We start from the raw sequence: 26,180 nt of genomic DNA on the forward strand, positions 1-26,180 counted from the left end.
GAGAAGAGTGTGCCTGTGTGTGGAGGTGTGACAGTAGGAAAGAAAGGAAGTCTTTCCCTGAGAATAGCAATCTGTATGTCAAAGGGATAGTGTCAGATCATAGAGAAAGGACACCCAGTGCCTTGACTCCTCTATCTCTCTGACTCTCTAGTTTAGTCCCCCTCTGAAGTCTGAGGTTAAGAGATAATGCAAAGTCCTTCACATCCAACATCTGGAACTACTGCGATTCATGTGTGGCGGTACTCAATACAGTGATACATGTGGCATCTTCCTTGTTGAGGCACTCTGCATGACATGAACTCAGCTATGAGTGATGTCAGTTGGGATGAGATAACATCAGTTAACTGGTCTCAGTCTATCCTTAGTAATCACATGTTGAGTTGTAGGTTGGCAGTTTTAAAAGTGTCACATTTAAAAACACAATAAATGAAAACTCTTAACAGCTGTTTTCCAAAAAGGCATGTCACCAAATGACTCTGTTTTAAAATTATGGTCAAACGATAGCAATGTAGGTTGAAAACTTTAGAATTCCTATCACCATTTCCAACACATAAAATGAACAAATGTAATTTTATGTACGATTTTCAGTCAAAGTTTGTTGGTGCAGCTTATAAAAGTAAGCAGATGGTTCATGCAATAGTCCACAATAAATTACAACAGTTAGAAAGACAGTTATGTAGTGAGAACGGCAAAGAATTTGAGCTACAGATGGGCTTATAGATGACCCTTCCAGTTTTTAATAATCTCCATAATTTATGTGCAGGCAAGAAATGCAAAGATGCCTAATGTGCCTTCTTGACGAAGCACAAATTACTTCTATTTACTCAGCCTATGCTTCATGGTCCAGTTAACTTCTTAATTAAGGACAGCAAGATGTTCATGTTCCATGCAAGTGGCATAGAAAATAATGTTTAGTGTGCACTATGTTCAGCTGGGAGTTCAGGATGCTCTGCTTGCTCTTAGGGGATCTGATGCATCTATCATTCTTTTCTTTAAAACAAGTACAAAAATGCACCACCACTGTGAAGCCAGAAAATTTCAGCTACTCCCCAGTAGATGTGCCATTAAACTCATTTTAATAGTCCATTACCTGGCCAAGTATGACCAACCATGTTCAAAGGATTTCTGACAACAGTGCGTTCTCTTATTTGCAAGTTATACAGCTAAACAATGTTTGATTGCAAAACAATATTACTTTTGCAATGCTACTTGATAGATTTAATGACCAGTTAATACACTTTCAGGCATGCATCCCAGAGCTGCATGCACATATCCATTCTTGTTAAAAAGCTATGGGTTGGATTTATTTTGACATTCTTTTTCCTCCTCCAAAGCTGATTGCCCTGTTTTTTGGTTTTTTTTTTTTAAAGGCTATAGTATAACTCTTTTATATAGCCAGAAAAAATCAATAAGAGTACACAAAAAGAGCTGTAAGGCTGCTTTCAAGGATTCCATCCTCTTTGAGTAGGCTTCCTCCTACAGAGAAAGCCTTTCTCCCTTCTGTTTCAAGAACAGAAAGGTCAAGAGCAGAAAGGGAGATCCTATACCTACATTATAACCATGAACATGAAACTTACACACAAGAGGTATGATGCAGAGAGTTCTGTTAGGCCTAGGGTTCTGTTGGCATAGAATAGGGTTGCCAACCTCCAGGTGGTGGCTGGAGATCTCCCACTATTACAACTGATCTCCAGGTGACAGAGATCAGTTCACCTGGAGAAAATGGCCTCTTTGGAAAGTGGACTCTATGGCATTATACCCCATTGAAGTCCCTCCCCTCTCCAAACCCCACCCTCCCCAGACTCCACCCCCAAAATCTCTAGGTATTTCCCAACCTGGAGCTGGCAACCCCATATGTGAAATAGCTGATGCTTCCCCCCCCCCCCCAAATGGAAGCTTCTGCACTGGCACCTAAAGTTGGATTCTAAATTACTCTTGAAACTCCTCAAAGTTGTGAACGTTGTTGGTGTTATTGGGTATAAAAAGCTGGCAGTTCAGGAAAGAAGGGGGGAGCTCTGTTTTGCACACAGATTTCCAATGCAAACTTACATGTATTCTTGAGAAGGAAATCTCACTGAGATCAATGAGATTCACTCCCTAGTAAGTGTGCTTACAGGCCTTACAGTCCATGTATGTTTACTCAGAAGTAAGTGCCATTTAATCAACAGGGCTAAGTGTGCACAGGGCTGCAGTTTGACAAACGAGAGCTTACACTGCAGTATCGTTGCATAGGATTGCACTATTAGAGACAAATCAGACATGATGCATCGTTGTGACTGCCATGAGGTTTCTACCACCATTTTATAGTCATCTGCTGCGAGGGCGCTCCTGTTCCCCCCTCCACCTTTCCAAGTTCTGAAACAATCATGGGGTATATTTGTGCATGTAATCTTTCTGGCACTAGGGGGAGACAAGCGTGCCTCTGTCTGCTATAGTGTGCAGCATTTTAAAATGACTTTAAAATGATAGTGGCATCCTCATGGAGGCCATGAGTTCATCATCATGTCTAGTTTGGCCCTTATAATCCAAACAAATAGCATAACATACCAAGATGAGGAGTTATATATAACAAAGGAAAATCCTTGTTAACAAGTATCTAAATGTATCTTTTACTTAAATTTTTGCTTCATACTACAGACAGCATTTCCTCAGGTAAAGTAAAAAAGGCATGCAAACTACATTAAGCTGCCATATATTGTACACAAACCAGGCTGTGCTTCAACATGTGTAGAATAGCGTAATTCTGACTACACGAAATTGCAAATGTCTATCCTTGCAAAAATCTTCAAGGCTTCTTGTGGTATATGAAAAGGCAGGTACGGGTGTCTGCAAACAGTCCATTTCATATCAGTACTTCATCAGCCTGTTTCATATCATTAGCTAAAATCTGAGGACCATAATTTTGGAGTCCTTCTAAGGTAAGCTGCTAGTTCATAACATCCTTATGGAGAGTTACACTGCACAACAAGCTGCCAGTACATGTTGAGTTCTTATGGAATGGCAAACTTTTTGGCCCTTAGTCACATTATATATGACATGATATCATAGATCTCTTCCAAAAGTATGCCTAAACAGCCTTTAGTCAAACTTTGAGGATCCAGGTCAGTATTTAGTTGAATTAACCATATGGCCCAATATTTGCTGCTTTAAAAACAAGAAACTTAAGCCTTATGCAGACAAAATACTCAAAGAGAATAAATGTATGGAAGGAGAATGATATTGTGTCTTCTGGACAGGGTTGCCAACTCTGGGTTGGCGATTTAGGGGTAGACCCTAGGGAGGGCAGGGTTTTGGAAGGGGAGGGATCTCAGTGGAGTACAAATCCATAGAGCTCATCATCCAAAGTAGCCATTTTCTCCAGGGGAACTGATCTCTATAGTCTACCTGTTTCAAATCCTGTTTTATAGTTAAAGCAGAAATTGTGTTTGCCACAAGTACACTTGACTTACACATAGGTTTTTGTTCAGTACATATTCAGATTTTAAGAATGATCAACAGATCCTTATTAAAGCAGTAAATTGAACATGTGTGTGTCGTCAAGTCACAGCTGACTTATGGCAACCCCATAGGGTTTTCAAGGCAAGAGACATTTGGAGGTGGTTTGCCATTGCCAGCCTCTGCGTGGGCTGAGAGAGTTCTGAGAGAACTGTGACTGGCCCAAAGTCACCCAGCAGGCTTCATGTGGAGGAGTGGAGAATCAAACATATTCAAAATTAAATTGCTTGTGCAGTTCATCCATCCATATATACACAGATGTTTGTATAATAATACAATTTGTACAGCCAAATCCAATACTTGCAAGGCTCCCTTGAAATCATAAAAGGATTTGGTCCTGTGAATATTATTATGCACACAATAGTAAACTAATAGTGTAACTTTATTATAGCAGACAAAGAGATAATGAAACTTAATTTCATCTTTTACTGTGCTTTATCTACTATAAATATAACCAGGGGCTGCAATTTTACCATACGGCAAAATATCATCAAAGCTAGCAGAATGCACACAGTGCTTAATATGTCAGTGTCTGAGAGTATCCTACATATTAACACACCCTTGCCTTCTTTTACAATTTTGTATTGCTGTAGTTTCTTATTTCATAAACATTTGAGAGCTGTCACCAAAACATAAGAAAGAGAGAAAGGCCAATTAAAAAAAAAGGAGGCTGGTATGTTTCAATGCAGATTGCCAGTGTTAGGAAAAGACAAATAAAAACCGTGCAAATGTTCCCAGTTTTGCTATCTAACATATTATCAAAAATATCTATAAGGGCTGGGATCCAAAGGATCGTGCGGGGTAGGAGGGTTAGGGTCTCCTGCTCTAACAGTTCCCCCTCTTCCATGCTGGCACTTCAAAGTCCACAGGGGGTGGGAAAATGCGGCGGGGGGGGATGAACTGGCATCACCCCAGCACAAGATGTCATTTCTGCCAAAAAACTGAAAGTGATGTCCAGATGTCAGCGGCGATGTTCTGAGTTTAATCACAGAAGATTTCCTCATTAACTCTCCTTCAAAAATGTTTGCTATTGCAGAGATCAATCTGCAAACAATTTGTAAAGGTTATAACTTTTAGTAATGAAATGGGATATTGTATTGAAAGTTGCATGGACCATTCCACAAAACCCAATTTTTACAAGACAAATTGAATGCAAATTTAATGTGTTGTTAAAGTTGTTTAATTAGGTATCTAGCATCACATCAAAGTGTGAGGCTAACATTCAATCAAATTAATACTTCTGACAGGAAACAGGAACTGTGATCCACCCTGTAATGTATTAATAGCAAACTAAAGAATGCCTGGCCTATTTATTTAAAGCTACTTGGGTTAAATGAGAATGTCTAAAAATGCTCACAGACTAAAAAAACACCTGTTGCCATGAAATGTAGTTGCAATAATTCTTAAGCACTCTCAACACTTTACTAATAATTTTTTTGACTTGAATCAATCAATTCTTTATGAACTTAATTAAATTTGTAATGCTTACTCAAGTTTTCTTTCTTTGAAAAACACACCTTAGGTGTGAATTATCATTATAGCCATTAATTTACATTCATTCTAGAGGAAAGGCTAACCTTTTATTCTGAAATGCCAGCAAAAGAGAAGGCTCACTTGCTAGATGGGGCATACATACTGGCAGGGTAAACAGTTACTAGGCACAGAAATAGAATGAGATGGGGAGAACAGGCCAAAATGAAGAATCATCGTCATACCTTACCTAAGTAGGCATTTAAAACTCCAGAGTTATCTACACTCTAGAAATGTATCTTATTACATTATTTGTTTATTGCATTTCTATCACACCCTTCTTCCATCATGGAACTGAAGGCCCCTTTCAAACTGCCCTTATAAGCTGTTTGGGAAGACGGTTGCTAACAGACCCTTTTTTTTATCATTTCAGACACAATCGTTTTGGCTCTCGGCTACTAACGGATTTTTTTTTAACCTTTTCAGACAAGCCAGTTGCGTCCCGTTGGCATCCCGGGGCTCAGACATTGTTTTATGAAATCGGCTTTCTCCCGTTTTCAGTTCTTTACGCTTCTGAATCACTCCAGTGTGCTGTTTGAACTGCTTGGAGGGCTATTGAACTGAAAGGACCACTATTTCCCCTCCACCTTTTCCATGCCGCGTTCTTTTCCCAGCAGCTACAGGCATGTCAATGGTGCTACTATAGCAAATCTTAGAACATTTTTTTAAAGCTGAAAAAGAACATGGCATGGAAAAAAGTGTGTGTGTGGGAAATAGTGGCACTGTTTGAAATGGCCAGAGCACTTTAGAGATGGCACATATATGGATTGAAACAAGTTGCATAAAATGCCTGTCCCTGTATCACTTTACTTGAATTCAGGGCAACAACGGATGGCATCTGGTTTAGAATGGTAATCTCAAAGGGGCCTAAGGTAGTATATACAGAGCTCTCAGGAGCTCTCCCATTCAGGCACCAATTAGATCCATACCTGATTAGCTTCAGTAAGGTTGTTGTATCTGTTGCTTTCCAACCATACTGTGGAGTGCTTATAACAGGATCGTAACTGACATACCTCATAGCTGGACTGATTTGTCCTACATGCCTTGTACTGAGTGTAGCTGAAGTTCAGTGCATATATAATTCAGCCTCAGGACTGCTTAAATAAAAGATTGTGCGAATCTGCTAATAATTGCTTCTTCATCCAGTTCATCTAACAATTCAATGGATAGCAACATGTATGATTCCAAGTTCTCCTCAGACAGTGAATTTCTTAGCCTTGTCTTTATGATCTTTAGCTTTGAAAATGTCCTGTCACATTGGACTCGAGTAACTGATAGTATGCAGGTGACTTTATAAAGTTCATAAAGGTTATCATATGCCTTGTCATGAAGTCTGTTGGATGCCAGAATTTTGAGTACACACGATGGTCAAGTGCTAAAAATTTTAAACTTGTTGCAACTGGAATCCATATTCTCACCAACATTAAGCAATAGCTTTAATACATCAAAATTCGAAGCAAAAGAAAACAATTCCAATATTACTTGATCTTTGCTGATTTGTGGAGATGCCCCTACTCAGTCTATCAATGGATATTAGCCAAAGTTAGATAAATGGAGCCTCAATGATTAAAGGCAATACATTTCTGATAGCTGGATGCTAAGGGCAAATAATTGAACACGACTGTAACACCAATCTGTACTTGTGAGTTTCTCACAACATATGGCTGGCTATAACTGCAATCAGAGTATTGGACTAGACAGACCTTATCTGGTAAGACTTTTCTTCTGTTCAGATCCTCTGGAAATATTATATTTCTTTCACCTAAATATGCTGCTAATTCCTCCTTTTACTGACTCAACTAATTTACCAATCACCTTCCCACAGTGCAGCCAATTTAATGTATACTTTCAAGTTGACTATGTACTAGTAGTTACTGATGTATTTTAAGCATTAAGACAGACAGAAATGGGATTCTTTTTTGTTTACATTTCTAGAAACTTACTGTACTGGATCTTATTTCTTTGGCGTAGAGAGGTTTCAAGAATTCTGAATCTCCTTCTAGCTTTAAACCTTTCTCTGTAATCCTCAGGTTTCCCATTCCATCCTGAAATATACAAAAAGACCCCATTAGCTATGATTTTATAGACACTTTATTGTCAAAAAGGTATTTCTTGGCAAAGAGCACCATGTAAAATAATGGGAGGCACTGCACAATGCAATCACTTGCATTATCCTTCTGACTTATCCTTTGTGAGAAAATTGTGTTTCAAGCAATTTGAAGTGCCCTCCCCATAACCATTTATTCCGGTGAAAGCTGCCCTTTAGCTTCTGATCTAGGGGACAAAAAAAGGAGCAAGAGATGACAGGGTGGCATTTATTGTTATCACAAAACCATTTATTGTTAACACAAAACCATTCATTGTAACATGTCTAGCCTTCAACATTTATATTGATATTGTCCATTTATGACAAGCCGTCGCACAGAGCTCCCATATAGTGGTATCTATGAAATGGATGACTTGCATTTGTGGTGCACCAATAAACCACCAATAAGCACTCTGCAATCAGAATTATTTAACTTGGTTTTTAAGCACAATTAGTTAAAAAACCTTTATTAACAACTGCAACCATTCTGGGTTTTTCCCGAACAAGCAAATAATTTCAACAACATGCTGTATGGTTATACAAATTCAATTATTTCTCCAGATTTCTGCACTTAAAAAAAATATTTTTGAAATGCTGAAAAGCATCTTGCCAGAGTCAGAATGAACATTTTTACAACTTTCCCCCCTTAATCACTTCTTTTGTTTTAAACAGAATGAAAATTCATAATAGGCTAGCAGAAGTTGCCTACAGTACAACATTTTGTTTTTAATATTTGAAAATCATACAGTCTGTTATAACAGGCACTTTACAGCCCATTCCTGAGCTTTCAGCATGCAAGGACGGTGGGGAGGAGGCGCTGCTGTGGCGCCTCCTAAGCCGGCCGCTGAAAGCTTGAAAAAAAGCCTTTTACGGGCTTTTTTCTTTTTAAATGGGGTTTTTCTCCCCATTGAAAATAGTGAGGCTGTGCCTGCTAAAAAGCAGGCACAGTCTCGCTCTTCTCCCTGCCGGTGTTCCTGGGCCAAAGGGGACAGGAGGTTACCTACAGGCAGCTCTGTCCCCTGGAATGCCCTGGGAATGCCCCCCAGGATGCCGGGATGCTCCTCAGAATAGTGGGAAACCGGCGAAAGGCCCCACTGGCATCCTGGGGTGGCTCCAAGAGACCAGAGTTGGAGCCTCCCCACTGGCGTTGGGGCCACTTACGGAGGCGTAAGTAGCCCGGACACCGGAGTGGGAGCCCCCAACGTTGGCGCCGCCCCTTCCTGGCCTCCTGAGGACTTTCGTCCTCAGAAGTCAGGAATGCACTGTTAGTCTAATTGAAGATGCAATTAGTGACAAATAGGTATGTATATGGGAGGTATAGACAAAAAGACAATGATATCATCAAAGAAATACAGATGCCAAGTGACATTTCTAACAGTTGAACAATTCTTTGTTTAGGAATTTGGAGCCCTGGATAAAAACATAAATTTGAATCCCAAATTCTGCTGTAGTCACTAGGGATAAAATCCATTCTACGGTACTCTAATAGTGTCATCCTGAGCAGAGTTACACTCTTCTAAATCCACTGAGGTCAGTTACCTTTGAAGGGTGTAATTCTACTTAGAACTGCATTTCTGGTCTTATTGTTAAAACCTCTGCAAACGCTTGGCCTCTATTTATTTATTTAACAAAATTTATTTCTTGTCTTTCTGCCCTTACAAGGGCCGCCAAGGCAGCTAACAAATTAAAAGAAACATTGATATACATGATAAAATCACATTTTAAAACCATTAAAATCACCCCCCTCAAAACACTCACCATTAAAACAATTTAAAACAGAGCTAAAATACATACAAAGACATAAAAACAGCAATTAAAACATCGGTCAGGAAGGAGGGATCATTGAGGGAACACCAAATGAAACATAAAAGTCTTCACCCTCTGATGAAAGATGGCAACAGAAGGGAACAGGAAAGACTTCCTGGGGAAAAAGTTCCAGAATTTTGATGCCATGACTTCAGTTACTTTATGAGAAGACAAGTCTCACTGGAAAAGACAATATTGCTAGGAAAAGTTGAAGACAGCAGGAAAAGAGGAACATAAGAACATAAAAAGGCCCTGCTGGATCAGACCAAGGCCCATCAAGTCCAGCAGTTTGTTCACACAGTAGGGCTGTCAATTCGGTTCGTCCCGAACTGAAAAACAGCCGAATTTCCCCCGATTCGGCAGTTTTTAGTTTGGGACGAACCGAACTCAAAAAAAGGCGGGAAACGGGGGAGCCGAATTTGCCGACTTCGGGGTTCGGCAAATAAATTTGGCAGATTTGGGGTTCCCCCCCGCGCGCCTTCAGGGGGCTTCCCTGAAGGCACGCGTGGGGATCTTTAAAGAGATTTGTTCCTCCCGGCCAGGAGGCACAGATCTGTTCCACACACCCCATCTGTTCCACACACCCCAGCTGGGAGGCGCAGATTTCTTTAAACAGCCCCCCGCGTGCCTTCAGGGAAGCTCTTTAAACAGGGGGGCTCTTTAAACAGATCTGCGCCTCCCGACTGGGAGGCACAAATCTGTTCCACACACCCCCGTGCGCCTTCAGGGGGCTTCCCTGAAGGTTCACGGGGGGGGGGGCTTTAAACAGATCTGCACCTTCCAGCTGGAAGGCACAGACTGTTTAAAGAGCCCCCCGTGCGCCTTCAGGGAAGCACCGTGGATCCGAAGTGGGAGAGTTCAGACTTCGGCACGGCCTGAATTTAAAAGGGCTGAATTTTGCCAAAGCCGAACTTTCCTGAATTTTTTTTTCCACAGCCCTATCACACAGTGGCCAATTAGGTGTCTCCAGGAAGCCACAAACAAGACGACTGCAGCAGTACCATCCTGCCTGTGTTCCACCGCACCCAAAATAATAGGCATCCTCCTCTGATACTAGCGAATATGTATGCAGCATGCTAGTATCCATTCTAACTAATAGCCATGAATACCCCTCTCCTCCATGAATATGTCCACTCCCCTCTTAAAGCCCTCCAAGCTCACAGCCATCACCACATCCTGGGGCAGGGAGTTCCACAATTTAACTATGCGTTGTGTGAAAAAATACTTCCTTTTATCTGTTTTGAATCTTTCACCCTCCAGCTTTAGCAGATGACCCCGTGTTCTAGTATTATGGGAGAGGGAGAAAAACTCCCTGTCCACTCTCTCCAAACCATGCATAATTTTATAGACCTGTATCATGTCTCCCCTTAGTTCTTTCCAAGCTAAACAGCCCTAAGCGTCTTAACCGCTCCACATAGGACAGTTGCTCTAGACCCCTAATCATTTTGCTTGCTCTTTTCTGCACCTTCTCAAGCTCTGTAATATCTTTTCTAAGTGTGGTGACCAGAACTGTACACAGTATTCCAAGTGTAGTCTTACCATAGATTTGTACAAGGGCAGTATGATATCAGCAATTTCATTCTCTATTCCTCATCTAATTATGGCCAGCATGGAATTTGCCTTTTTTACAGCAGCCGCACACTGGGTTGATATCTTCATTGAGCTATCCACTACCACCCCAAGATCCCTTTCTTGGTCTTTCGCTGCCAGCACAGATCCCATCAGTGTATATGTGAAGTTGGGATTTTTTGACCCAATATGCATCACTTTACACTTGCTCACATTGAATCTCATTTGCCATTTTAATGCCCATTTTTCCAGTATGCAGAGATCCTTCTGGAGCTCTTCACTAACCAATAAAAGGTTGGTTAGTGGGGAGAGAATAAAGCAATAAAGGGGAGAGGCTATAAGGGCTTCCAGGGAAGAGAAATCATGTGAGAGGGGAAAATGAGATGCCCCTAGCAATTCGTTGTGGGTCTCCCACTTGCCGAATACTATAGCCCAGTCTTGTTCGTTAGGGTCAGGAAGAGGAAAAAGCATGAAAATGATTTATAATATTCTTGTTTTTACGTTCAAAGGGATTATGATGCTACCCTTACAAAAAACAGAGTTTAAAGTTTCTGACTGCTGAAGAATAGGCATGCCTGAGTATAGTCAAATTTTAACAAAAAAAAGTTCTAAACAACAAATCCTTGGAAAGTATTGTAATAAAACGTGAATATTTTAAATATTTTTACTAGAAGGAGGAGGAGTGAGGAAACAGTCCAGTTCACCAGATTAGTCTCTGCCACTCATGTGGAGTGGGGAATCAAACCTGGTTCTCCAGATCTGAGTCCACCACTCCAAACCTCTGCTCTTAACCACTACACCACGCTGGCTCTTTACAAAAATGCCAAAGACAATGACAACTTATAATTTATTTCAGGACAGTTATGTCCTATATAGTTGTATAAATACAGTTCTGTAGTTTCGATTGCCAACCTCCACGTACTAGCTGGGGAGCTCCTGCTATTACAATGGATCTCCAGCTGATAGAGATCAGTTCACCTGGAGAAAATGGCCACTTTGGTAACTGGACTCTATGGCATTGAGTCCAAACCCTGCCCTCCTCAGGCTTTGTCCCCAAAATTGCCAGGTATTTCTCAGCCCGGTGCTGGCAACCCTATCTGTAGTCCATTGTCCCTGTTTTACATAGAAAACTATGTAGCTTCTGTGAATGCCACAGGTCAGATAGCAAATGCCCACTGAGCACCTTCTAAAATTTTGATCTAGGCACTTTATTATTCTTTGACCAATGTTTTAGAAAACTTGTGAGCATTTCTCAAGCCTGAAATAGTTGAGAGATCATGCTGTCCTGTGTAGTCAAAGCCACAGATTACCATGTAGTCATGTTGGACTCTGAGGCGGCAATCAGAGAACAATAAAATCATGAACATCTTTGCTGGAAGAATTTGCTTCTACTTTTGCTCAACCAGCCATAGGCATTGTATGCGATGACAGGATACAAATCACATTTTTGCTAGGGGGAGGGGAAAAAAAGTAAAATAACACAATGCTACTTTCAAAACACTCCAATTTGCCATTTGATGTACAGGAAGCCCCTGCCGTTTCTGCTAAGCGTTTTCAAGCTTCCACTGATCAGACACTAAGTCAGTAATGTGTGCTCTCCCGCTTTTCCCATTCAGATTCGATCTCCTTAGCTATCACTCCTCATCATCTTTTTAGTCTAGCATTGTCAGAGGCTCACAGGCTCTAGGATTGTTCAAATGATGTGTGCATATAGTCTCCGAAGCTCATGGCACTTAGATGTGAAAAATCTTTGTGGCAAATCATATGAAGTGTTGGCTGCTGGCCTCCGGCAGATGACTGCAAATAGTCTATTTCCTTTAGAAATTGTTTAGTTATGTGTTTTCAAAATGTAATGAAACATCTGACAAACTATAATAGCAAACCAAATATATACATCAGAATTCCATGCAGGGTTCCCCCCTCCACTTTATGGTTTTTTTATGCAAGAAAACAAGCAGAGACACCAACAACCACAACAAAGAAAACTTCAGATTTTTCTTAAAATCCATCATTAGTTTTTTTGGGGGGTGGGTGGGTGGGGAGTATTCAGTTTTATTAAGGCTGACATCTGAGGCTCATTTAACCTTACATTACGTTAAAAATATAATGTGAGGGGAAATGGCACATGTATATATGTACTATCAAATAAAAAGAAGCATATTTGAAATGCCATTTCTGACACTCAGGATAATTTTCAAATTAGTAGGAAGCAAGTCTAACAGATTTAATTGCTCACACAAAAGCAAAAGCATGTAATTCCTTAACCTGCTGAGACCAAAGAAACCCTGAGGCAACTTTCTAAAAGGGTAATACTAGTTGATACAGTTTTGTAGCCTAGTTATTAAATGTTGAAAAATAGGTCGTTTGAATAGTTACCATTAGTATTATTATTAGGCCAATTTCAGGTAGGTTTTCTTCTGTTGGCAAGAAAGCAACAAAGCAAGCTTCTGCATTATCCTGGACATGCTGCATAGCCCAAAATGACATTCAGAATAAAGAAATAACCAAGGCATATCTTTTATGGCCAATGATTCTCTGAGATTTAAGTTACAATGAAAAGAGATATGACTGAGAGCAACAAAGAAATTCTCCACTTATATCCCATGCTAGACAAAGGCCAGGATCCAAAGAGTTGCATGGAATCTTCTATACCCTCACAGAGCCTTTCAGCCATCATCTGGCTATCACAACCACTTTTAATGCTGACTCTAAAGATCATAGAATCCTCTGGAAATGCATTCCATTAGATCAGCGGTTCCCAAACTGTTCTCCATGGAGCACCTGGTGCTCTGTGAAACATCTCCTAGTGCTCCATGAAGAGATTGGAAAGAAAAATACTACTGTCATTCAGTTTAGTATTTAGATGCTAGGTGAAAATGAGTGCTCCATGACGAATTTCTCTCCTGAAAAGTGCTCCATGACTCAAAAAGTTTGGGAAACACTGCATTACATGAAAGGGACTGTCACCGACTGGAATAACCTACAACCCCAATCCTATGCACATGTGGAAGTACTGTGTACTGCCTATACAGTTTCTCTAGATCTTGCATGCATACATGCATGCACACTCATATGCACGCACACACACACACACACACAAACATTACAGCTGAGACATATATGAAGGAAGAAGGTTGGTCTCCACACATTTAAATTCAACATTCAAAATGGATGTCAAAGTTAGACATGCAACTGGACAACATGATTAAACATGCTGTTAATTAAGCCAGAAAAATAATTTCAGGCAACATGGAACTCTGAAAATCACAACAAAGACACCTTGGCTAATGAAATACAAATCAAACATATTACAAAACAAACAAATGAATAAATACATATATATTATAAGTATGTATGTGTATATACAACATATATTTAATTCTCAACATGGTCAAAGCAGTGGATACTTAAATCCAGAGAAAGAAGCCATGAACAGACAAGACAGATCTTTCTACAAACCTGAAAAACACCTGTTACATTTGAAGAAATCTGGAATCTTAAAAAAAAATACACTGGGGGTTAACCCTCCTAAAATAATAGAAGCAAATAAAATAAAATAAACAAATGCCCTCAGTGGCTGTTGCTAGGCAACCATGAGAGTATTGCTAGCATTCAATCCTCGGTTTCTGTGAGCAGTAGGCTGGGGGGAAGCAGAACGGCCTTTTCCTGGCCTGTTTTGGCTTTTAAGGGAAGACTGAGGGCCAAAACTGGAAACAACCACAGGAGAACCTGCTACCATGTAACTTCAATGACTCACTCAGGACTGGCTGCTTGCTGTTGTTCAACAGTAGCCACCCCATGAAAGCCAGTGCGATGTAGTGGTTAGAGTTTCAGACTAGGTTCTACAAGACCCAGGCTTGAATCATCACTTTGCCATAAGAGCTCACCGGGTGACCTCAGGACAGTTTCACATTTTTAGCCTAACTTACCTCACAGATTGTTGTAAAGATAAAATGGAGAACAGAAGGATGTAAGCTGCTTTGAATCCCCATTGTGGAGAAAGGTGGGGTATAAATAGGGTTGCCAACCTCTAGGTGGTAGCTAGAGATCTCACGCTATTACAACTGATCTCAGGCGATAGGAATCTGTTCCTCTGGAGAAAATGGCTGCTTTGGCAATTGGACTCTATGGCACTGAAGTCCCTCCCAAATCCTGCCCTCCTCAGACTCCACCCCCCAAATCTCCAGGTATTTCCCAACCCTAGGTATAAATGAAGTAAATAAATAATAAATATAGCTGAAGATAGGGGGCAGATAAACAATAAGTTGGTTGGTGGCTTGGAAGAAAAGAAGCAAGCAAAGAAAGATGAGGCTATAGGAGTTGGCAGGAGGAAGGAAATGGGAAATAGCATGTGGAAAGGGACACAAGGGAAATGAAGTGCTTCCAGAAAGTTCTTGTGGGTTCTGCACTGCGTAACTGGGCCCAGCCCAGCAGCCAGGAAAATGCAACTGGACCATAGTTTTCTCAGATAGAGGATACCAGAGGGAGGGAAGGAAGGAAAGCTGAAGACAGGGCAGCAAATAAATGCAGGCTGGCTGGTGGGTGGGAAGGAGAGAAGGAAGCAAGAAAAAGGGAGAGGCTGTGGGGGCTTTCAGGGAAGGGAAGGTGGAAATAGTGGGGTTGGGGAAAATGAGATGCCCCCTGTAAGCCTCGGCAAGTTCCCCACTTGTTTCTATATAATTCTTACAACCAGAAATGTTTTTTTTCCCTTTCCTTCTACTGTCACAAATATCTTGGTAGCATTTCTCCTACAGTTTGTGAAGGGGTATAAAAATATGCAGAGAAAACTCTCAAGAGGATATGTATGTAGTGTTACAGAAAGATGCTAAGGAGATTCTGTTTTGGAGATGGACTAATTAGATGTCACTGCAGACATCCTATTTCTCCTGTTTGAGATGTCGACCATATTATTACCCAGAGCCTCCTGTGTTTCAGAGGGTAAGCAATTACAGTGTTTCATATAGCTCCAGAATACTGCAGAGAGAGGGGGGTGGGGAAACCAACCAAATCCTTTAGCAAAATGCAAGCGAAGATCAGCTTGGCCTTTGAGGCGTGAGAATTAATGCTATCATATAATTTTGAAATGGAGGTGGTAAGCAACCCTTCAAGAGAGATGTATACTGTGAAATGTATTGATTGTTTGAAGGGATAGCAGAATAAGAGATCAGTAATAAACAGCAAATCGCTACAGAACCAACCGAAAAATGCTGGCTTATGTATTCTGGTGGGGGTGCATTCATTTTTAGCAGAAATATAAACGGAAAGGAGTGGAAATGTGATTAGGGCTGCACCAACAGTTCAGATTACATTTCCATAGTGGTATTCTTTGCAATTTTGGAAAGAGCTTGAATTATTTTGGCTGTCTGCAAAGCTGGTGTTGAAAATATGGCTTTGGGGCCTCTTAAAAAGAAAACAAAAAAAAGTTTGCCTGGAACATATATTTCAGTAAGGTTATGTGTAACCCTACAGCCTATTGTCCTTCCATCTAGCAAAGTCATGCAAGCTGGTGTTATTCAAGAACTGTGAGGACAGTCCCCTCAAATAAGACACAATCCTACTTGCTACCTCTCAAAATGACTAAACTGAGGAAATGCATGATGATGACACAGAGCAAATAATCTAATCCATGGGCCTAATCCTAAATCTACTGGCCAGGCTAACAAAGGACTTTACAGAGGTTACTAAAAGTAGCTCCACATAAATTATTTTGGTTCCCTCAAATCTGATGACTAAGAACAGTTCCTTGTATGGAACTGTACTACCAGTGGGCACCAGGGGGGGGGATAATCTACACATTTTAGGAATCCATACAGCATCCCTAAAAATATTTTTAATTTGTAACTAAATCAATTACAGTTTATTGTTATTAAGCTATTGTGGGAGAGTCTAAAAGCACACAAAAATGTGCTTTGCCCCAGTACCCCAATAAAGACATGAAACCACAGTATGGGTACAACAATTAATTATGCTAATATTTAATTAAGGATGGTCTGTGCTAAGCATCCTGTTCATGGCTGCCTTTTCTGACCAATCAATCCTGGTTCCGAATTCAGCAAGTGCCTCATACTGGTCTTGTTTGTCATTGTCCGCACATACTGAGTACAGAGGTGCCCAGCCCCCTTCCCTAATGTGCCGTAAAGTCACTACCAAATTTACGACAATGTTGTCCAGCACCAAAGGCGCTTGTGCTGGCCAACCAGGGCGGGGTTGCTGCTGTGGCAGCGTGGTGCTAGGAAGAGGTCTGCAGCAGGCGTGGCCGCAGGCCGGGGTCTCTGAAGCCGAGGCTTCTACAGCTGGCAGCTATACTAACTTGGAATAGGTGGGGTAAGCACAGTCCAGTCAACAGTCCAAAGTTCAGTCACGGAGAAAGGCAGTCAATCAAGGCAAATGACAGAGGCAAGGTCAAACCGGTCCAAGGTCAGGCAAGGAATTCAGAAGCTTTCAAGGTCGAGGAACAGTCCAGGTCAGTATACAATGGCCAGAGTGGAGCGTAGCAGATTTGCAATGCGTTGCTTCCACAGCCTACTGACTCAGCCCTCCTTAAAAACTTGCAGCTGTCTGGGGGAGACAGCTCCTGTAATCACTTCAGTTGCTATCTCCGACGTCGGCCAGGCTCCCTCTTTGTTGTTGCAGCCTTGCCGAACGCCGGCGTTGTTCTAGCAGGATCTGGCCCATTTTCCTCTGACGAGACACAGGAGACATCTGTTCCACAGTGTCTCCCGGCTCCTTTGGCACCTTTCTGGATGTTCCAGGGTCAGGCAATATCTGGTCTTCCTTAGGCTGCTGTTCAGCCGGTGCGTTTAAAGTCTGGCCTGGCAATGAATCACCATCGGCTGTTTCCTCTGTCAGTGCAGGAGGGAGAGGCGGAATCTGACACCAGCTCTGGTCTTCATCCGTCTCTGAATCCGTTGCAGGGCAGTCCCTGACAGTGCTTCTTTCACAAGCCCCATCCCACCATGAAGCCAGTGATGGTCTGTTCAGCACATGCCCTCCATCATGCCCGATGGCTTGGGGTGCTTGCCACTGATCCCATCTATCAATGAGCAACCCACCCTATCCCTACCAAACTAGTTATGGCCTAAGCAATCAGAGAACACGCCTAATTTAGCTCTTAACACACCAACCTGAACATCACAAAGCAGATGAAAAAGGCTCCGCCCAATGGCCAATCAAGGAAGAAGCTCAAAAAATTCCTGCTTGGCCCCAAATGATAACCAGCTAACCCCGTGATATTCTAGAGAGGGTGGAGGGATTGGCAGCAGGCACCAAAAAGCTGCATCACAAGGGAGATGCAGCAGTATACAGCCTCTCCCTCCTGCCTGGATTTACTTCGTGGCCAATCCGGCTCCAAGTTTTATTCAAAGAAGAACTGGGGCAAATCAATCAGCTTGGCTTACCAGCTGGGAATGCCTCTTCTTTGATTTATGAGTCACTGTGAGATACCCTGCTCATTTTTTCTTGGACATATCATCATTCCCTATGACTCAGTTCCCTTTTTCAGCACTCTTACTTTTTGCAGTAACCATGAAAAAAAGGATTTTAAAAAATCTGGATTTGCTCAGGGCTCTGAAATTTAGCAAAAATAGTCAAATGACTTCTCGTTGAATATTTCAGATATTCTTAGACCCACAAGGGGATGGAATCAAGCCCTTTCCTTAGCTGTACTTATGAACAATTTCACCCTCTTGTCCTTTGTCACTCCAGCCGGCCAACTCAAGCAGCTGTTCCTCCACTTGGGTCCCGGGAATGATCTTTTTAGAGATCAGAAGGGGCTATAGAATCAGAAAGGAATACAGAAAAATTCCATGTTCTGTGTATACACACCACTGAACCCAATAGTCTGCCACAGCATAAAGCAGCTCATTATACAGGTTTTTTTTTTTTTTTGCAAAGCATTTGCAAAAAAATAAGCTTGCAGAGGCAAGTTGTCAAATACAAGGTTTTTTAAAAAATAAAAGACAATATGACTATACAAGAAGTTTCTTATATCCCTTCTGTTGCTGAGAGCTCCTTAAAGCAACAAACGTGACCCAGGGCCTTATTCCTCAGCACTCTCTGTGCCTTGGCCTTCATCCACCCACCTTTTATACTAACTTCACCTTAGGGTTGCCATGTGCCTCCTGGCACTCCAATGGCCAGTGGGAGAAATATTTTTTTTATTAAAAAAAAAACCCACAGTCGGAAAACCCAGAAGTAAAACCACAGTTTTTGATTATTTTTAGGCCATTTATGAATGGCCTCACAATCCCCGCTGAACTGCTTCGGGGTTTTGCTGGGATTATGCATGATTTTTCTGACCTTCAGAAGTCACTTCACTGCCACCTCCCATTTCCCCCACAGTTCCAGGATGCTGTTTTGCCATGAATTTAAAGTCCGCTTTGAGCTCAAATCTCTGCAAATCAATGCCATTTCTGTGCATAACTTTAAATTCAGGTTTCACTCCCCACACCCCTTCTCACTTGTCCCTCCCTCAACCAACCCCTCCCGTAGAAGCCATTTCAGACAGTTTCAGCAGCGAGTGTTTTAAGATCTCAGGGAACCTAAGAGCCACAGTTCCTCAGCCCAGGGGGATTTACGCTGCTTCCCCTTTTGAAGACTACGGTTGCCAGGTCCCTCTTTGCCATTGGCAGGAAATTTTGGGAACAGAGCCTGAGGAGGGAGGGGTTTGGGGATGGGAGGGACTTCAATGCCATAGAGTACAATTGCCAAAGGGTTCATTTTCTCCAAGTGAAAATAGCAGGAGAACTTCTGCTATTACCTAGAGGTTGTGCAGGAATTCAAGGCAACAATAAATACTGATTCAACTAATGAAACATCAAAGTGTATTCAGTGCATTTACAAGTGAAAGAGGACTAACAAATATATACAGATATTTACAAAAATTCAAATAGTCCACAAAGGTACACTGATCCAAGGAGAACTATATCAGCTGTTTACATGAACTCAGCAAACATGTAGATAAATAGTAGTAAGTAGGAAAAATTCAAATAGTCCACAAAGGTACACAGATCCAAGGAGAACTATATCAGCTGGTTACATGAACTCAGCAAACATGTAGATAAATAGTAGTAAGTAGGAAGACGATCGTTTCTTTCTTCTTCATCAGTTCCGTTCCTTTGTCAAAAATAAATTAATTAAAAAATCTAATAATTCTCATATATATAAAGGATCAATATTTAAAAGTCAATGTACTTACAGTCAATATAATTCAATATGCACACTATTATATCCAAACAGTATTGCTCCTTCCCTTTGGGATAGGTTCTCCAACTATATCTGCTTATAGATGCTGCATTCCATAATGAATTTCATGTATCAAAGATATAGTTGTACAGACATCATTACAAAGTTATCCATTCCCTTCCTGCTCCTCTCATACTGAGATGTGTGGATGTACTTTAAGAAGCATCTCATCCGCAGGACCAAATAAGCTGGTATTTCACTTGAACTAAAATACACACATAACCATTTGAACCCAAGGAGGGAATAGGTGTCCAAGTTTTTTTTAACACTTTCTTTAGTGACCATGTTTCATACGTTTTAAAGTTCTCATTAAATGACCATGGCTAAGATTGCCCAGAACAACCTAATTTCAGCCCAATTTAACCAGGATATCCTTCTGGAAATCTTTGGAAATAGTAACTGTGAGTGATTTAGCTCTATGCCAAGGTATTATGAAATGTTCAGATCAAGTTTATCATCTAAACCACCTCTTGTGTTATATAATGCTGCATAATGGGTAGGAATAAAAAAATTATATGTTGCTGCTGACTGCTGAGTGTCAAAAAAGGGGAAATGTGATCATAAAACCCTGATTTATGGAACTGCCATTTTATTGTTGCTGAATGAGAAAGGATTTTTATTAGTATGAAAAGGAAATCAGTTTAACAATCAATTACAGAATGCTAGTGTTAGTGTAGAGGAAGAATTTAACACCACTGCTACTACTTTGGTCTGCATAAAAAAAATGGCACCTCTTTCATATATCATGACACTGACTCATTATAAAAGCTGCCAGGCTTTATTTTGTGAAGTATGTAGCTAGTTTGCATATAAAATGCTGATGAGCCTTCCATAACATAATTTTGAATCCTGGATTGGAAGCTGCCTTATATTGAATCAGATCACCGGTCCATCAAGATCAGTATTGTCTAGTCAGATAGTTCCAGAGGGTAGCCATGTTGGTCTGTAGTAAAACAGTTAGATCCCAGTCCAATAGCACCTCAGAAACAAGATATTTCTGGTATGAGCTTTCAAGAGTCAAGGCTCCCTTAATCAGATCTGATGAAGGAACTTTGACTCTTGAAATCTCATTGTCTCTAAGTGCTACTAGTATAGAATCTCGATTGTCCATTCAGACTAGCATTAACTCTCCATGGTTTCAGGCAGAAGTCTTTCACGTTACCTACTATCTAGTCCTTTCAACTGCCAGGAACCTGGGGCCTTCTGCATGCAAAGCAGATTACCACTAAGCCACAGCTCCTCCCCATGCAGGTCTTGACATCCTGGGAATAAACTTTTCCAGGGTAAGAAAAAACTGTTGGGGTATGGAAACGCAGGCTAGCCTGATCTCATCAGATCTCAGAAGCTAAGCTGGGTCAGCCCTGGTTAGTATTTGGATGGGAGACCACCAAGGAATACCAGGGTTGCTGTGCAGAGGAAAGCACTGGCTAACCACCTCTGATAGTCTCTTGCCATGAAAACCCCAAAAGGGGTCGCCATAAGTCAGCTGCGACTTGAAGGCACTTTACACACACATGGAAACGCAAGAAAGATGTTACCGTGAGTACTAGGGTTGTGCATATCAATATACCCGAACTGAAAATAAATCCGAAATTAGCCATTTGGGCAATATTCAGGTTTTAGTTTTACTGAATGCCAAAACCTGGGGATCTCCCCGAAGCCAAATATGCAATTCACGAAAAAGCCGAATAATTATTTGGCTTTTTCAGGTTCGGCCATTCGCCTTTCCTCAGATGCATGGCTCTGTGCTTTCAACTATTTTTCTGTATTTTTTGACTGGTTTTGTTAGGGCCCCATAGTTGGGGCCCTTTTGAGGTAGGGGTCATGTAATTAGAGCCAACTTGGTCTGACCGACAGCGACCTGATCTGCATTTTAAAAAATGGGGCTCACCCAATCCTGTCCAGAGGGATATATCCTCCAACTAAAAAACAACCCCTTCTACAGCTACTTACCAGGCTTCTGAAGAATCCTCACCAGCATGGATGAGCATGAGCTGCCTTGGTCATGACTTCGGCTGGCTCCGATTTCACACACCCCCCAAAAAAAACTGCTCTGAAACTAAAGGTTGCCTCAAGTAGAGGCTTTGTTTCCCTGCACCGTGACTGTCTCTTGAAACCATAACTAAGGACTGTTTATAGGATATCATTTGCCACCAAAAGAAATGTTTTCCATGCCTTATTTTTCTTGCATTTAAGCTGTTTTCCTCAGTTTGGAAGCTAATTTGCATGGACATCATGTTATACACCCCAGATACGAAGGGAACCCCCAGACTTTGTTGCACCAGCCTGTCAATCAGCTCTTTCCACCAGTCTTTGGCAACGCTGAACTTCTGAACCTGAAAATCAATGGACAGCTCAGTTTGCAAATGCCTGGAGGATGGGGGCAACCCCTTTGCAGGCCCATAAAATTAGACCCCCTTGTCCCAATGTTCACCAAACTGTGATGTCTGTCTAAGGAGAGTCTCTTGCAGCTATGCTGCAAATTTGGTGACTCTACCTTCAAAAGTGCCCCCACAGGAGCTTTGAAAAAAAATCCCCATAGACTATAATGGACATGAAATTTTGGTAAACCCGGTTTATTCCAGGTATACTGGAAAAAAAATCAGGCCCAATAAACCCAAACCTAAAATTTCATTATTATTATTATTATTATTTTTTGCACAACACTAGTAAGTACTGTCTGCTGATCACTGGACCCTAACCCATTGTAAGAAGTCACACTCTATAAATTAAATATTGGGGGAAATTGTGCCTCTTTCAACACCATGCTAAACAGAACTGTGATATTCGCATCCAGTAGTACCTTAAAGACCAACAAGATTTTGGTGGGTGCACACTTTCAAGGTACCTGATGAAGGGAGCTCTGACTCCGGAAAGCTCAAACCTAAAAAATCTTGTTGGGCTCTAAGGTACCACTGGACGCAAATCTAGCTTTTCTACTGTAGTCGCACATGACTACCCTCTGAAAGTATCCTAAACAGAGTAACACCTTCTAAATTTATTGACTTCAAGGAATAATTCTGTTTAGGATTGTGTTTTCTGTGAATAAAGCATACCTACTTCAGTAATTTCTGAGACAACCATGTATCTTCTTACAGCCAATCATACATTACATTTTCCTGATGAGGCCCTTTCCTACATCTCATTCCTATGCATGAGTGACATGGGAATATGTAGATATATGTAAGTTATAAATGAGGTTCCTTGATCTAGGTTTATGAGGCTTGCCTCATAATCAGACTTGTTATGTGGTGATAACTTGCTATGTGGTATTTATTCCAAGCCTGATTATGAGCACTTGAGGAGCTCAGAAACACACAGTGTTTCTAATGACATTATTAGGAGTATATAGGGTTCCTGAAACATCTGACCTAAGTTGGGTTCAGAAGAAGTGCTTTTGGGTAAAGTTGAACTATTCTCTGAATCCTGCGTGCTCAACCTTTTTGCTAGCAACAGCTGGATTCCCTTTGACTCTCCTTGATTGCTTTCCACAATCATTTGTAGAGTCCTTTGGAGAAAAAAAACCTTGAGTGTTTTAGAGCACTTGCAAGGTAAGGTCAAAAAGAACAAGTGGAAACTTTGCTCCTCCACCCACCCACACATATGAACCCACAGTGCCCTTTATCTTTTCCAAAATATATGTGGTAGTGAGAGTAGAGCAGATTGTTGCAAGGGATTGTGAACTGTTTTTTTTTTAAATATATATATACTGAACTGCCTCAGTTTGAATTTTGCCCTACAATTGCCTTTCAAATGCTGTTCATAGTCTCAATTAGAAACTCAATTAGAAACTGCTTCGATTTAATTTTTAACAACACATTTGTCTTCTTGCTAGGAAGAGTGATCTCAGCCAATCACAGACCATGCTGGGGCATAATGACATGATGATAACATGTAGCCAATCAAATCTGTCTGCATGACTGCAACCAATTTAGACTGAGGAAAATATTGTAAAAATGTTTTTTGCTAAAGCTTAAATATTTTATGAATAACTATACAACCATCAGTATAGCAAAAGAATACTGTTTATTCGAAACCATCCTGTGAATGAAAGAACCTTAAAGAAGTCTCCTTTTAAAAGTTGCTCAGGATCTGTAAGAATACACCTCTGAATAACCTCTGTAGGTGCAGCAATCAATCATAGGGAAATGCAGCCCGAAATGAGTACAGATCAGCTGTGTTTGCTATCTTTTTTTCCCTTTCAGAAAATGAACTGGGTACTGCAAAAATTGCTGCTGCTTGCTTTTACATACTTTTAATGCTTTGCTGTTATGCTGACTAAATCTATTTTGAAGGGGAAGAGGGTTGCTAATAAGCCAAACGCTATGTACAGGAGAAAGTATTTCAAGAGAGTATCCTGCATATCCCCAGTATTAACGAACAGAAGTGTCTCAACACCTTTTTTCCTTAGCAGGAAAATCCCATTAAAATGCCAAAATATTGACTGCTTTAAGTTCCTGTCTTATTTTGGTAAGTAATAAAGCAGAAGAACATAGTAGGAAAACAAGGTGGCTGTTTACCCACAAGGTGGGGAGGTTTACAAATATGTAGCCTCTCCTCTGAATGCCACAGAAAACATAAAACGTACAGAGAAGCCATATTTCTTTAAAAAACAACAACACCAGTTTCCCTTGGCACTTCTGGATGCTAACCATATTAGAAACAGAATGCTGAACTGGACAGGTTCAGCGCTGGCTTGGAGATTTCTATTTTCAAAACTCATTAGCTCTTGAACACTCCTAGTCAGTTTCTAAATCTCCAGCATACAGAGACCCAGAGCTGGCTCCTCAACCATTAGGGTGAAAGCCAAAGAGATTTGGATAAATTCCATTTTGATTTGCAGACTATTCCCATCATTTTGTTCCTGGGGCTGAATCTGTTCTCATGTAAAATCAATTGGCATTTTCCCCTTGGTGCAACAGTCAGCTTAAGGCTGGATTCAGCTTCTGTTTGAGTCACTGATGGTCTTTCCATTGACTTTTACAGGAGTTATAGGAAACCATTCAATGAATATGGAATAATTCCTTAAGCAACGAGAACAGTAGGGTAAAATGTGATTTCCAGTTAATTTTCAATTATCTTGCCCCTGGCAAATTCATTTTCCAAAGGTAACCTGAATTAGCATATGAATAAATAAATCATTCTTAAACAATAATTCATTTTTAAAAGAATATTTTACTGTAGTACTTTTATGTGCAGAGAGATTCTTCAGGAAATTGTTCTCTAGTCAGGGCCCACAGGGCCATGATATTCTGCATAACGTAACTATGCAATACAACTGTAACTATTATTAAATATACCACCTATTCGGAGCATGCTTTTTGAGTCCAAAATGCTGAACTACAGACATACCCTAAGGCTGATTGTGAATTGAATGATAGTTAATAACAAAACAGGGTGGGTTGGATTCAGTGGGACAGTTCATGGAAGGAGCATATCTTTCCCGGTCTCCCCCTTGCCCAAGCAACCTGCCATTTGTCCCAAAACTCCTCCCAGAAGATAGGTAGAGCCTTGTAAGCAAAATGCACCACAGAACACTCCACAGACACTAGCTGTGAGCAGAAAGGGGAGAAAAAGATGATTTTACCTGATCCCCTATCGTCACTGCTCTGCCCTGTCCAGCAGTACAGTGGTCCCCAATCTTTTTGGTATGGTGATCCACAAGTCAAAATTTACTTGAAAAAGATAGCATTCATTGATTATTAAAAGTGCAAAAGCCTGGGTCCCACTTTCACAGACTTGGCGACCCGCTTTTGGGTCAGGACTGATAGACTGGGAAACACTGAAGTACTGTATTTTGCTTGAAGCTCTCCCAATCCTTAGTTGGGAGTGTTTGGAATGGAAAACAGGAAAGATGTGCTCTGCCATCCCCTTCTATGAACTCTTCTGCTGGATCCAACCTATATCTGCAAAATTCCTGTCTAACGGAACAACAGCAAGGATAATTTATTTTTAAATATATACCCTGCCATTTCACTTTTGCGATTTCACTTTCACTCTCCATGGCAGATCCAGATTTACCATTCATTTATTTGTGTTTGAATACTTTTTGCTGTTACAGGTGTTATAAAATAGCCTGTAGTATCTTCTTAAAAGCATTATTGCAATCTTACAACAGCAGATGTACGTGCTATGCGATATCAAGTCACTTCTGACTTATGGCAACCTTATGAATTGATTACCTCCAAAGCATCACGTCTTTAACAGCCTTGCTCAGATCTCACAAACTGAAGGCCATGACTTCCTTTATTGAGCCAATCCATCACATGTTGGGTCTTCCTCTTTTCCTACTGCCTTCAACTTTTCCTGGCAATATTGTCTTTTCCAGTGTCTCCTGTCTTCTCAGAAAGCAGATGTAAAGGTTTTAATTAAGTAAAAATAATACTTCTAATTAAATTCACCACCTGTTTAGCTTTGTTTCTTACTGAGTCAGCTCTACCTGTCCAAACTA

The 26,180-nt window shown here is 40.9% G+C and overlaps 1 protein-coding gene across 3 annotated transcripts in view; it reads right to left on the bottom strand.

The window, feature by feature from the left end:
• The window catches only part of SGCD (sarcoglycan delta), a 433,509-nt gene that overhangs the window by 133,948 nt on the left and 273,381 nt on the right, over positions 1 to 26,180 (bottom strand). For all 3 annotated transcript variants that reach the window (XM_056859944.1, XM_056859945.1, XM_056859939.1), the window contains one exon: positions 6,969 to 7,070. In XM_056859944.1, coding sequence (XP_056715922.1) covers positions 6,969 to 7,070 — 102 coding nt within the window. The remainder of the gene's footprint in view (positions 1 to 6,968; positions 7,071 to 26,180) is intronic.

This window comes from Euleptes europaea, chromosome 1 (genome assembly GCF_029931775.1).
Source record: "Euleptes europaea isolate rEulEur1 chromosome 1, rEulEur1.hap1, whole genome shotgun sequence".
Taxonomy (NCBI): domain Eukaryota; kingdom Metazoa; phylum Chordata; class Lepidosauria; order Squamata; family Sphaerodactylidae; genus Euleptes; species Euleptes europaea.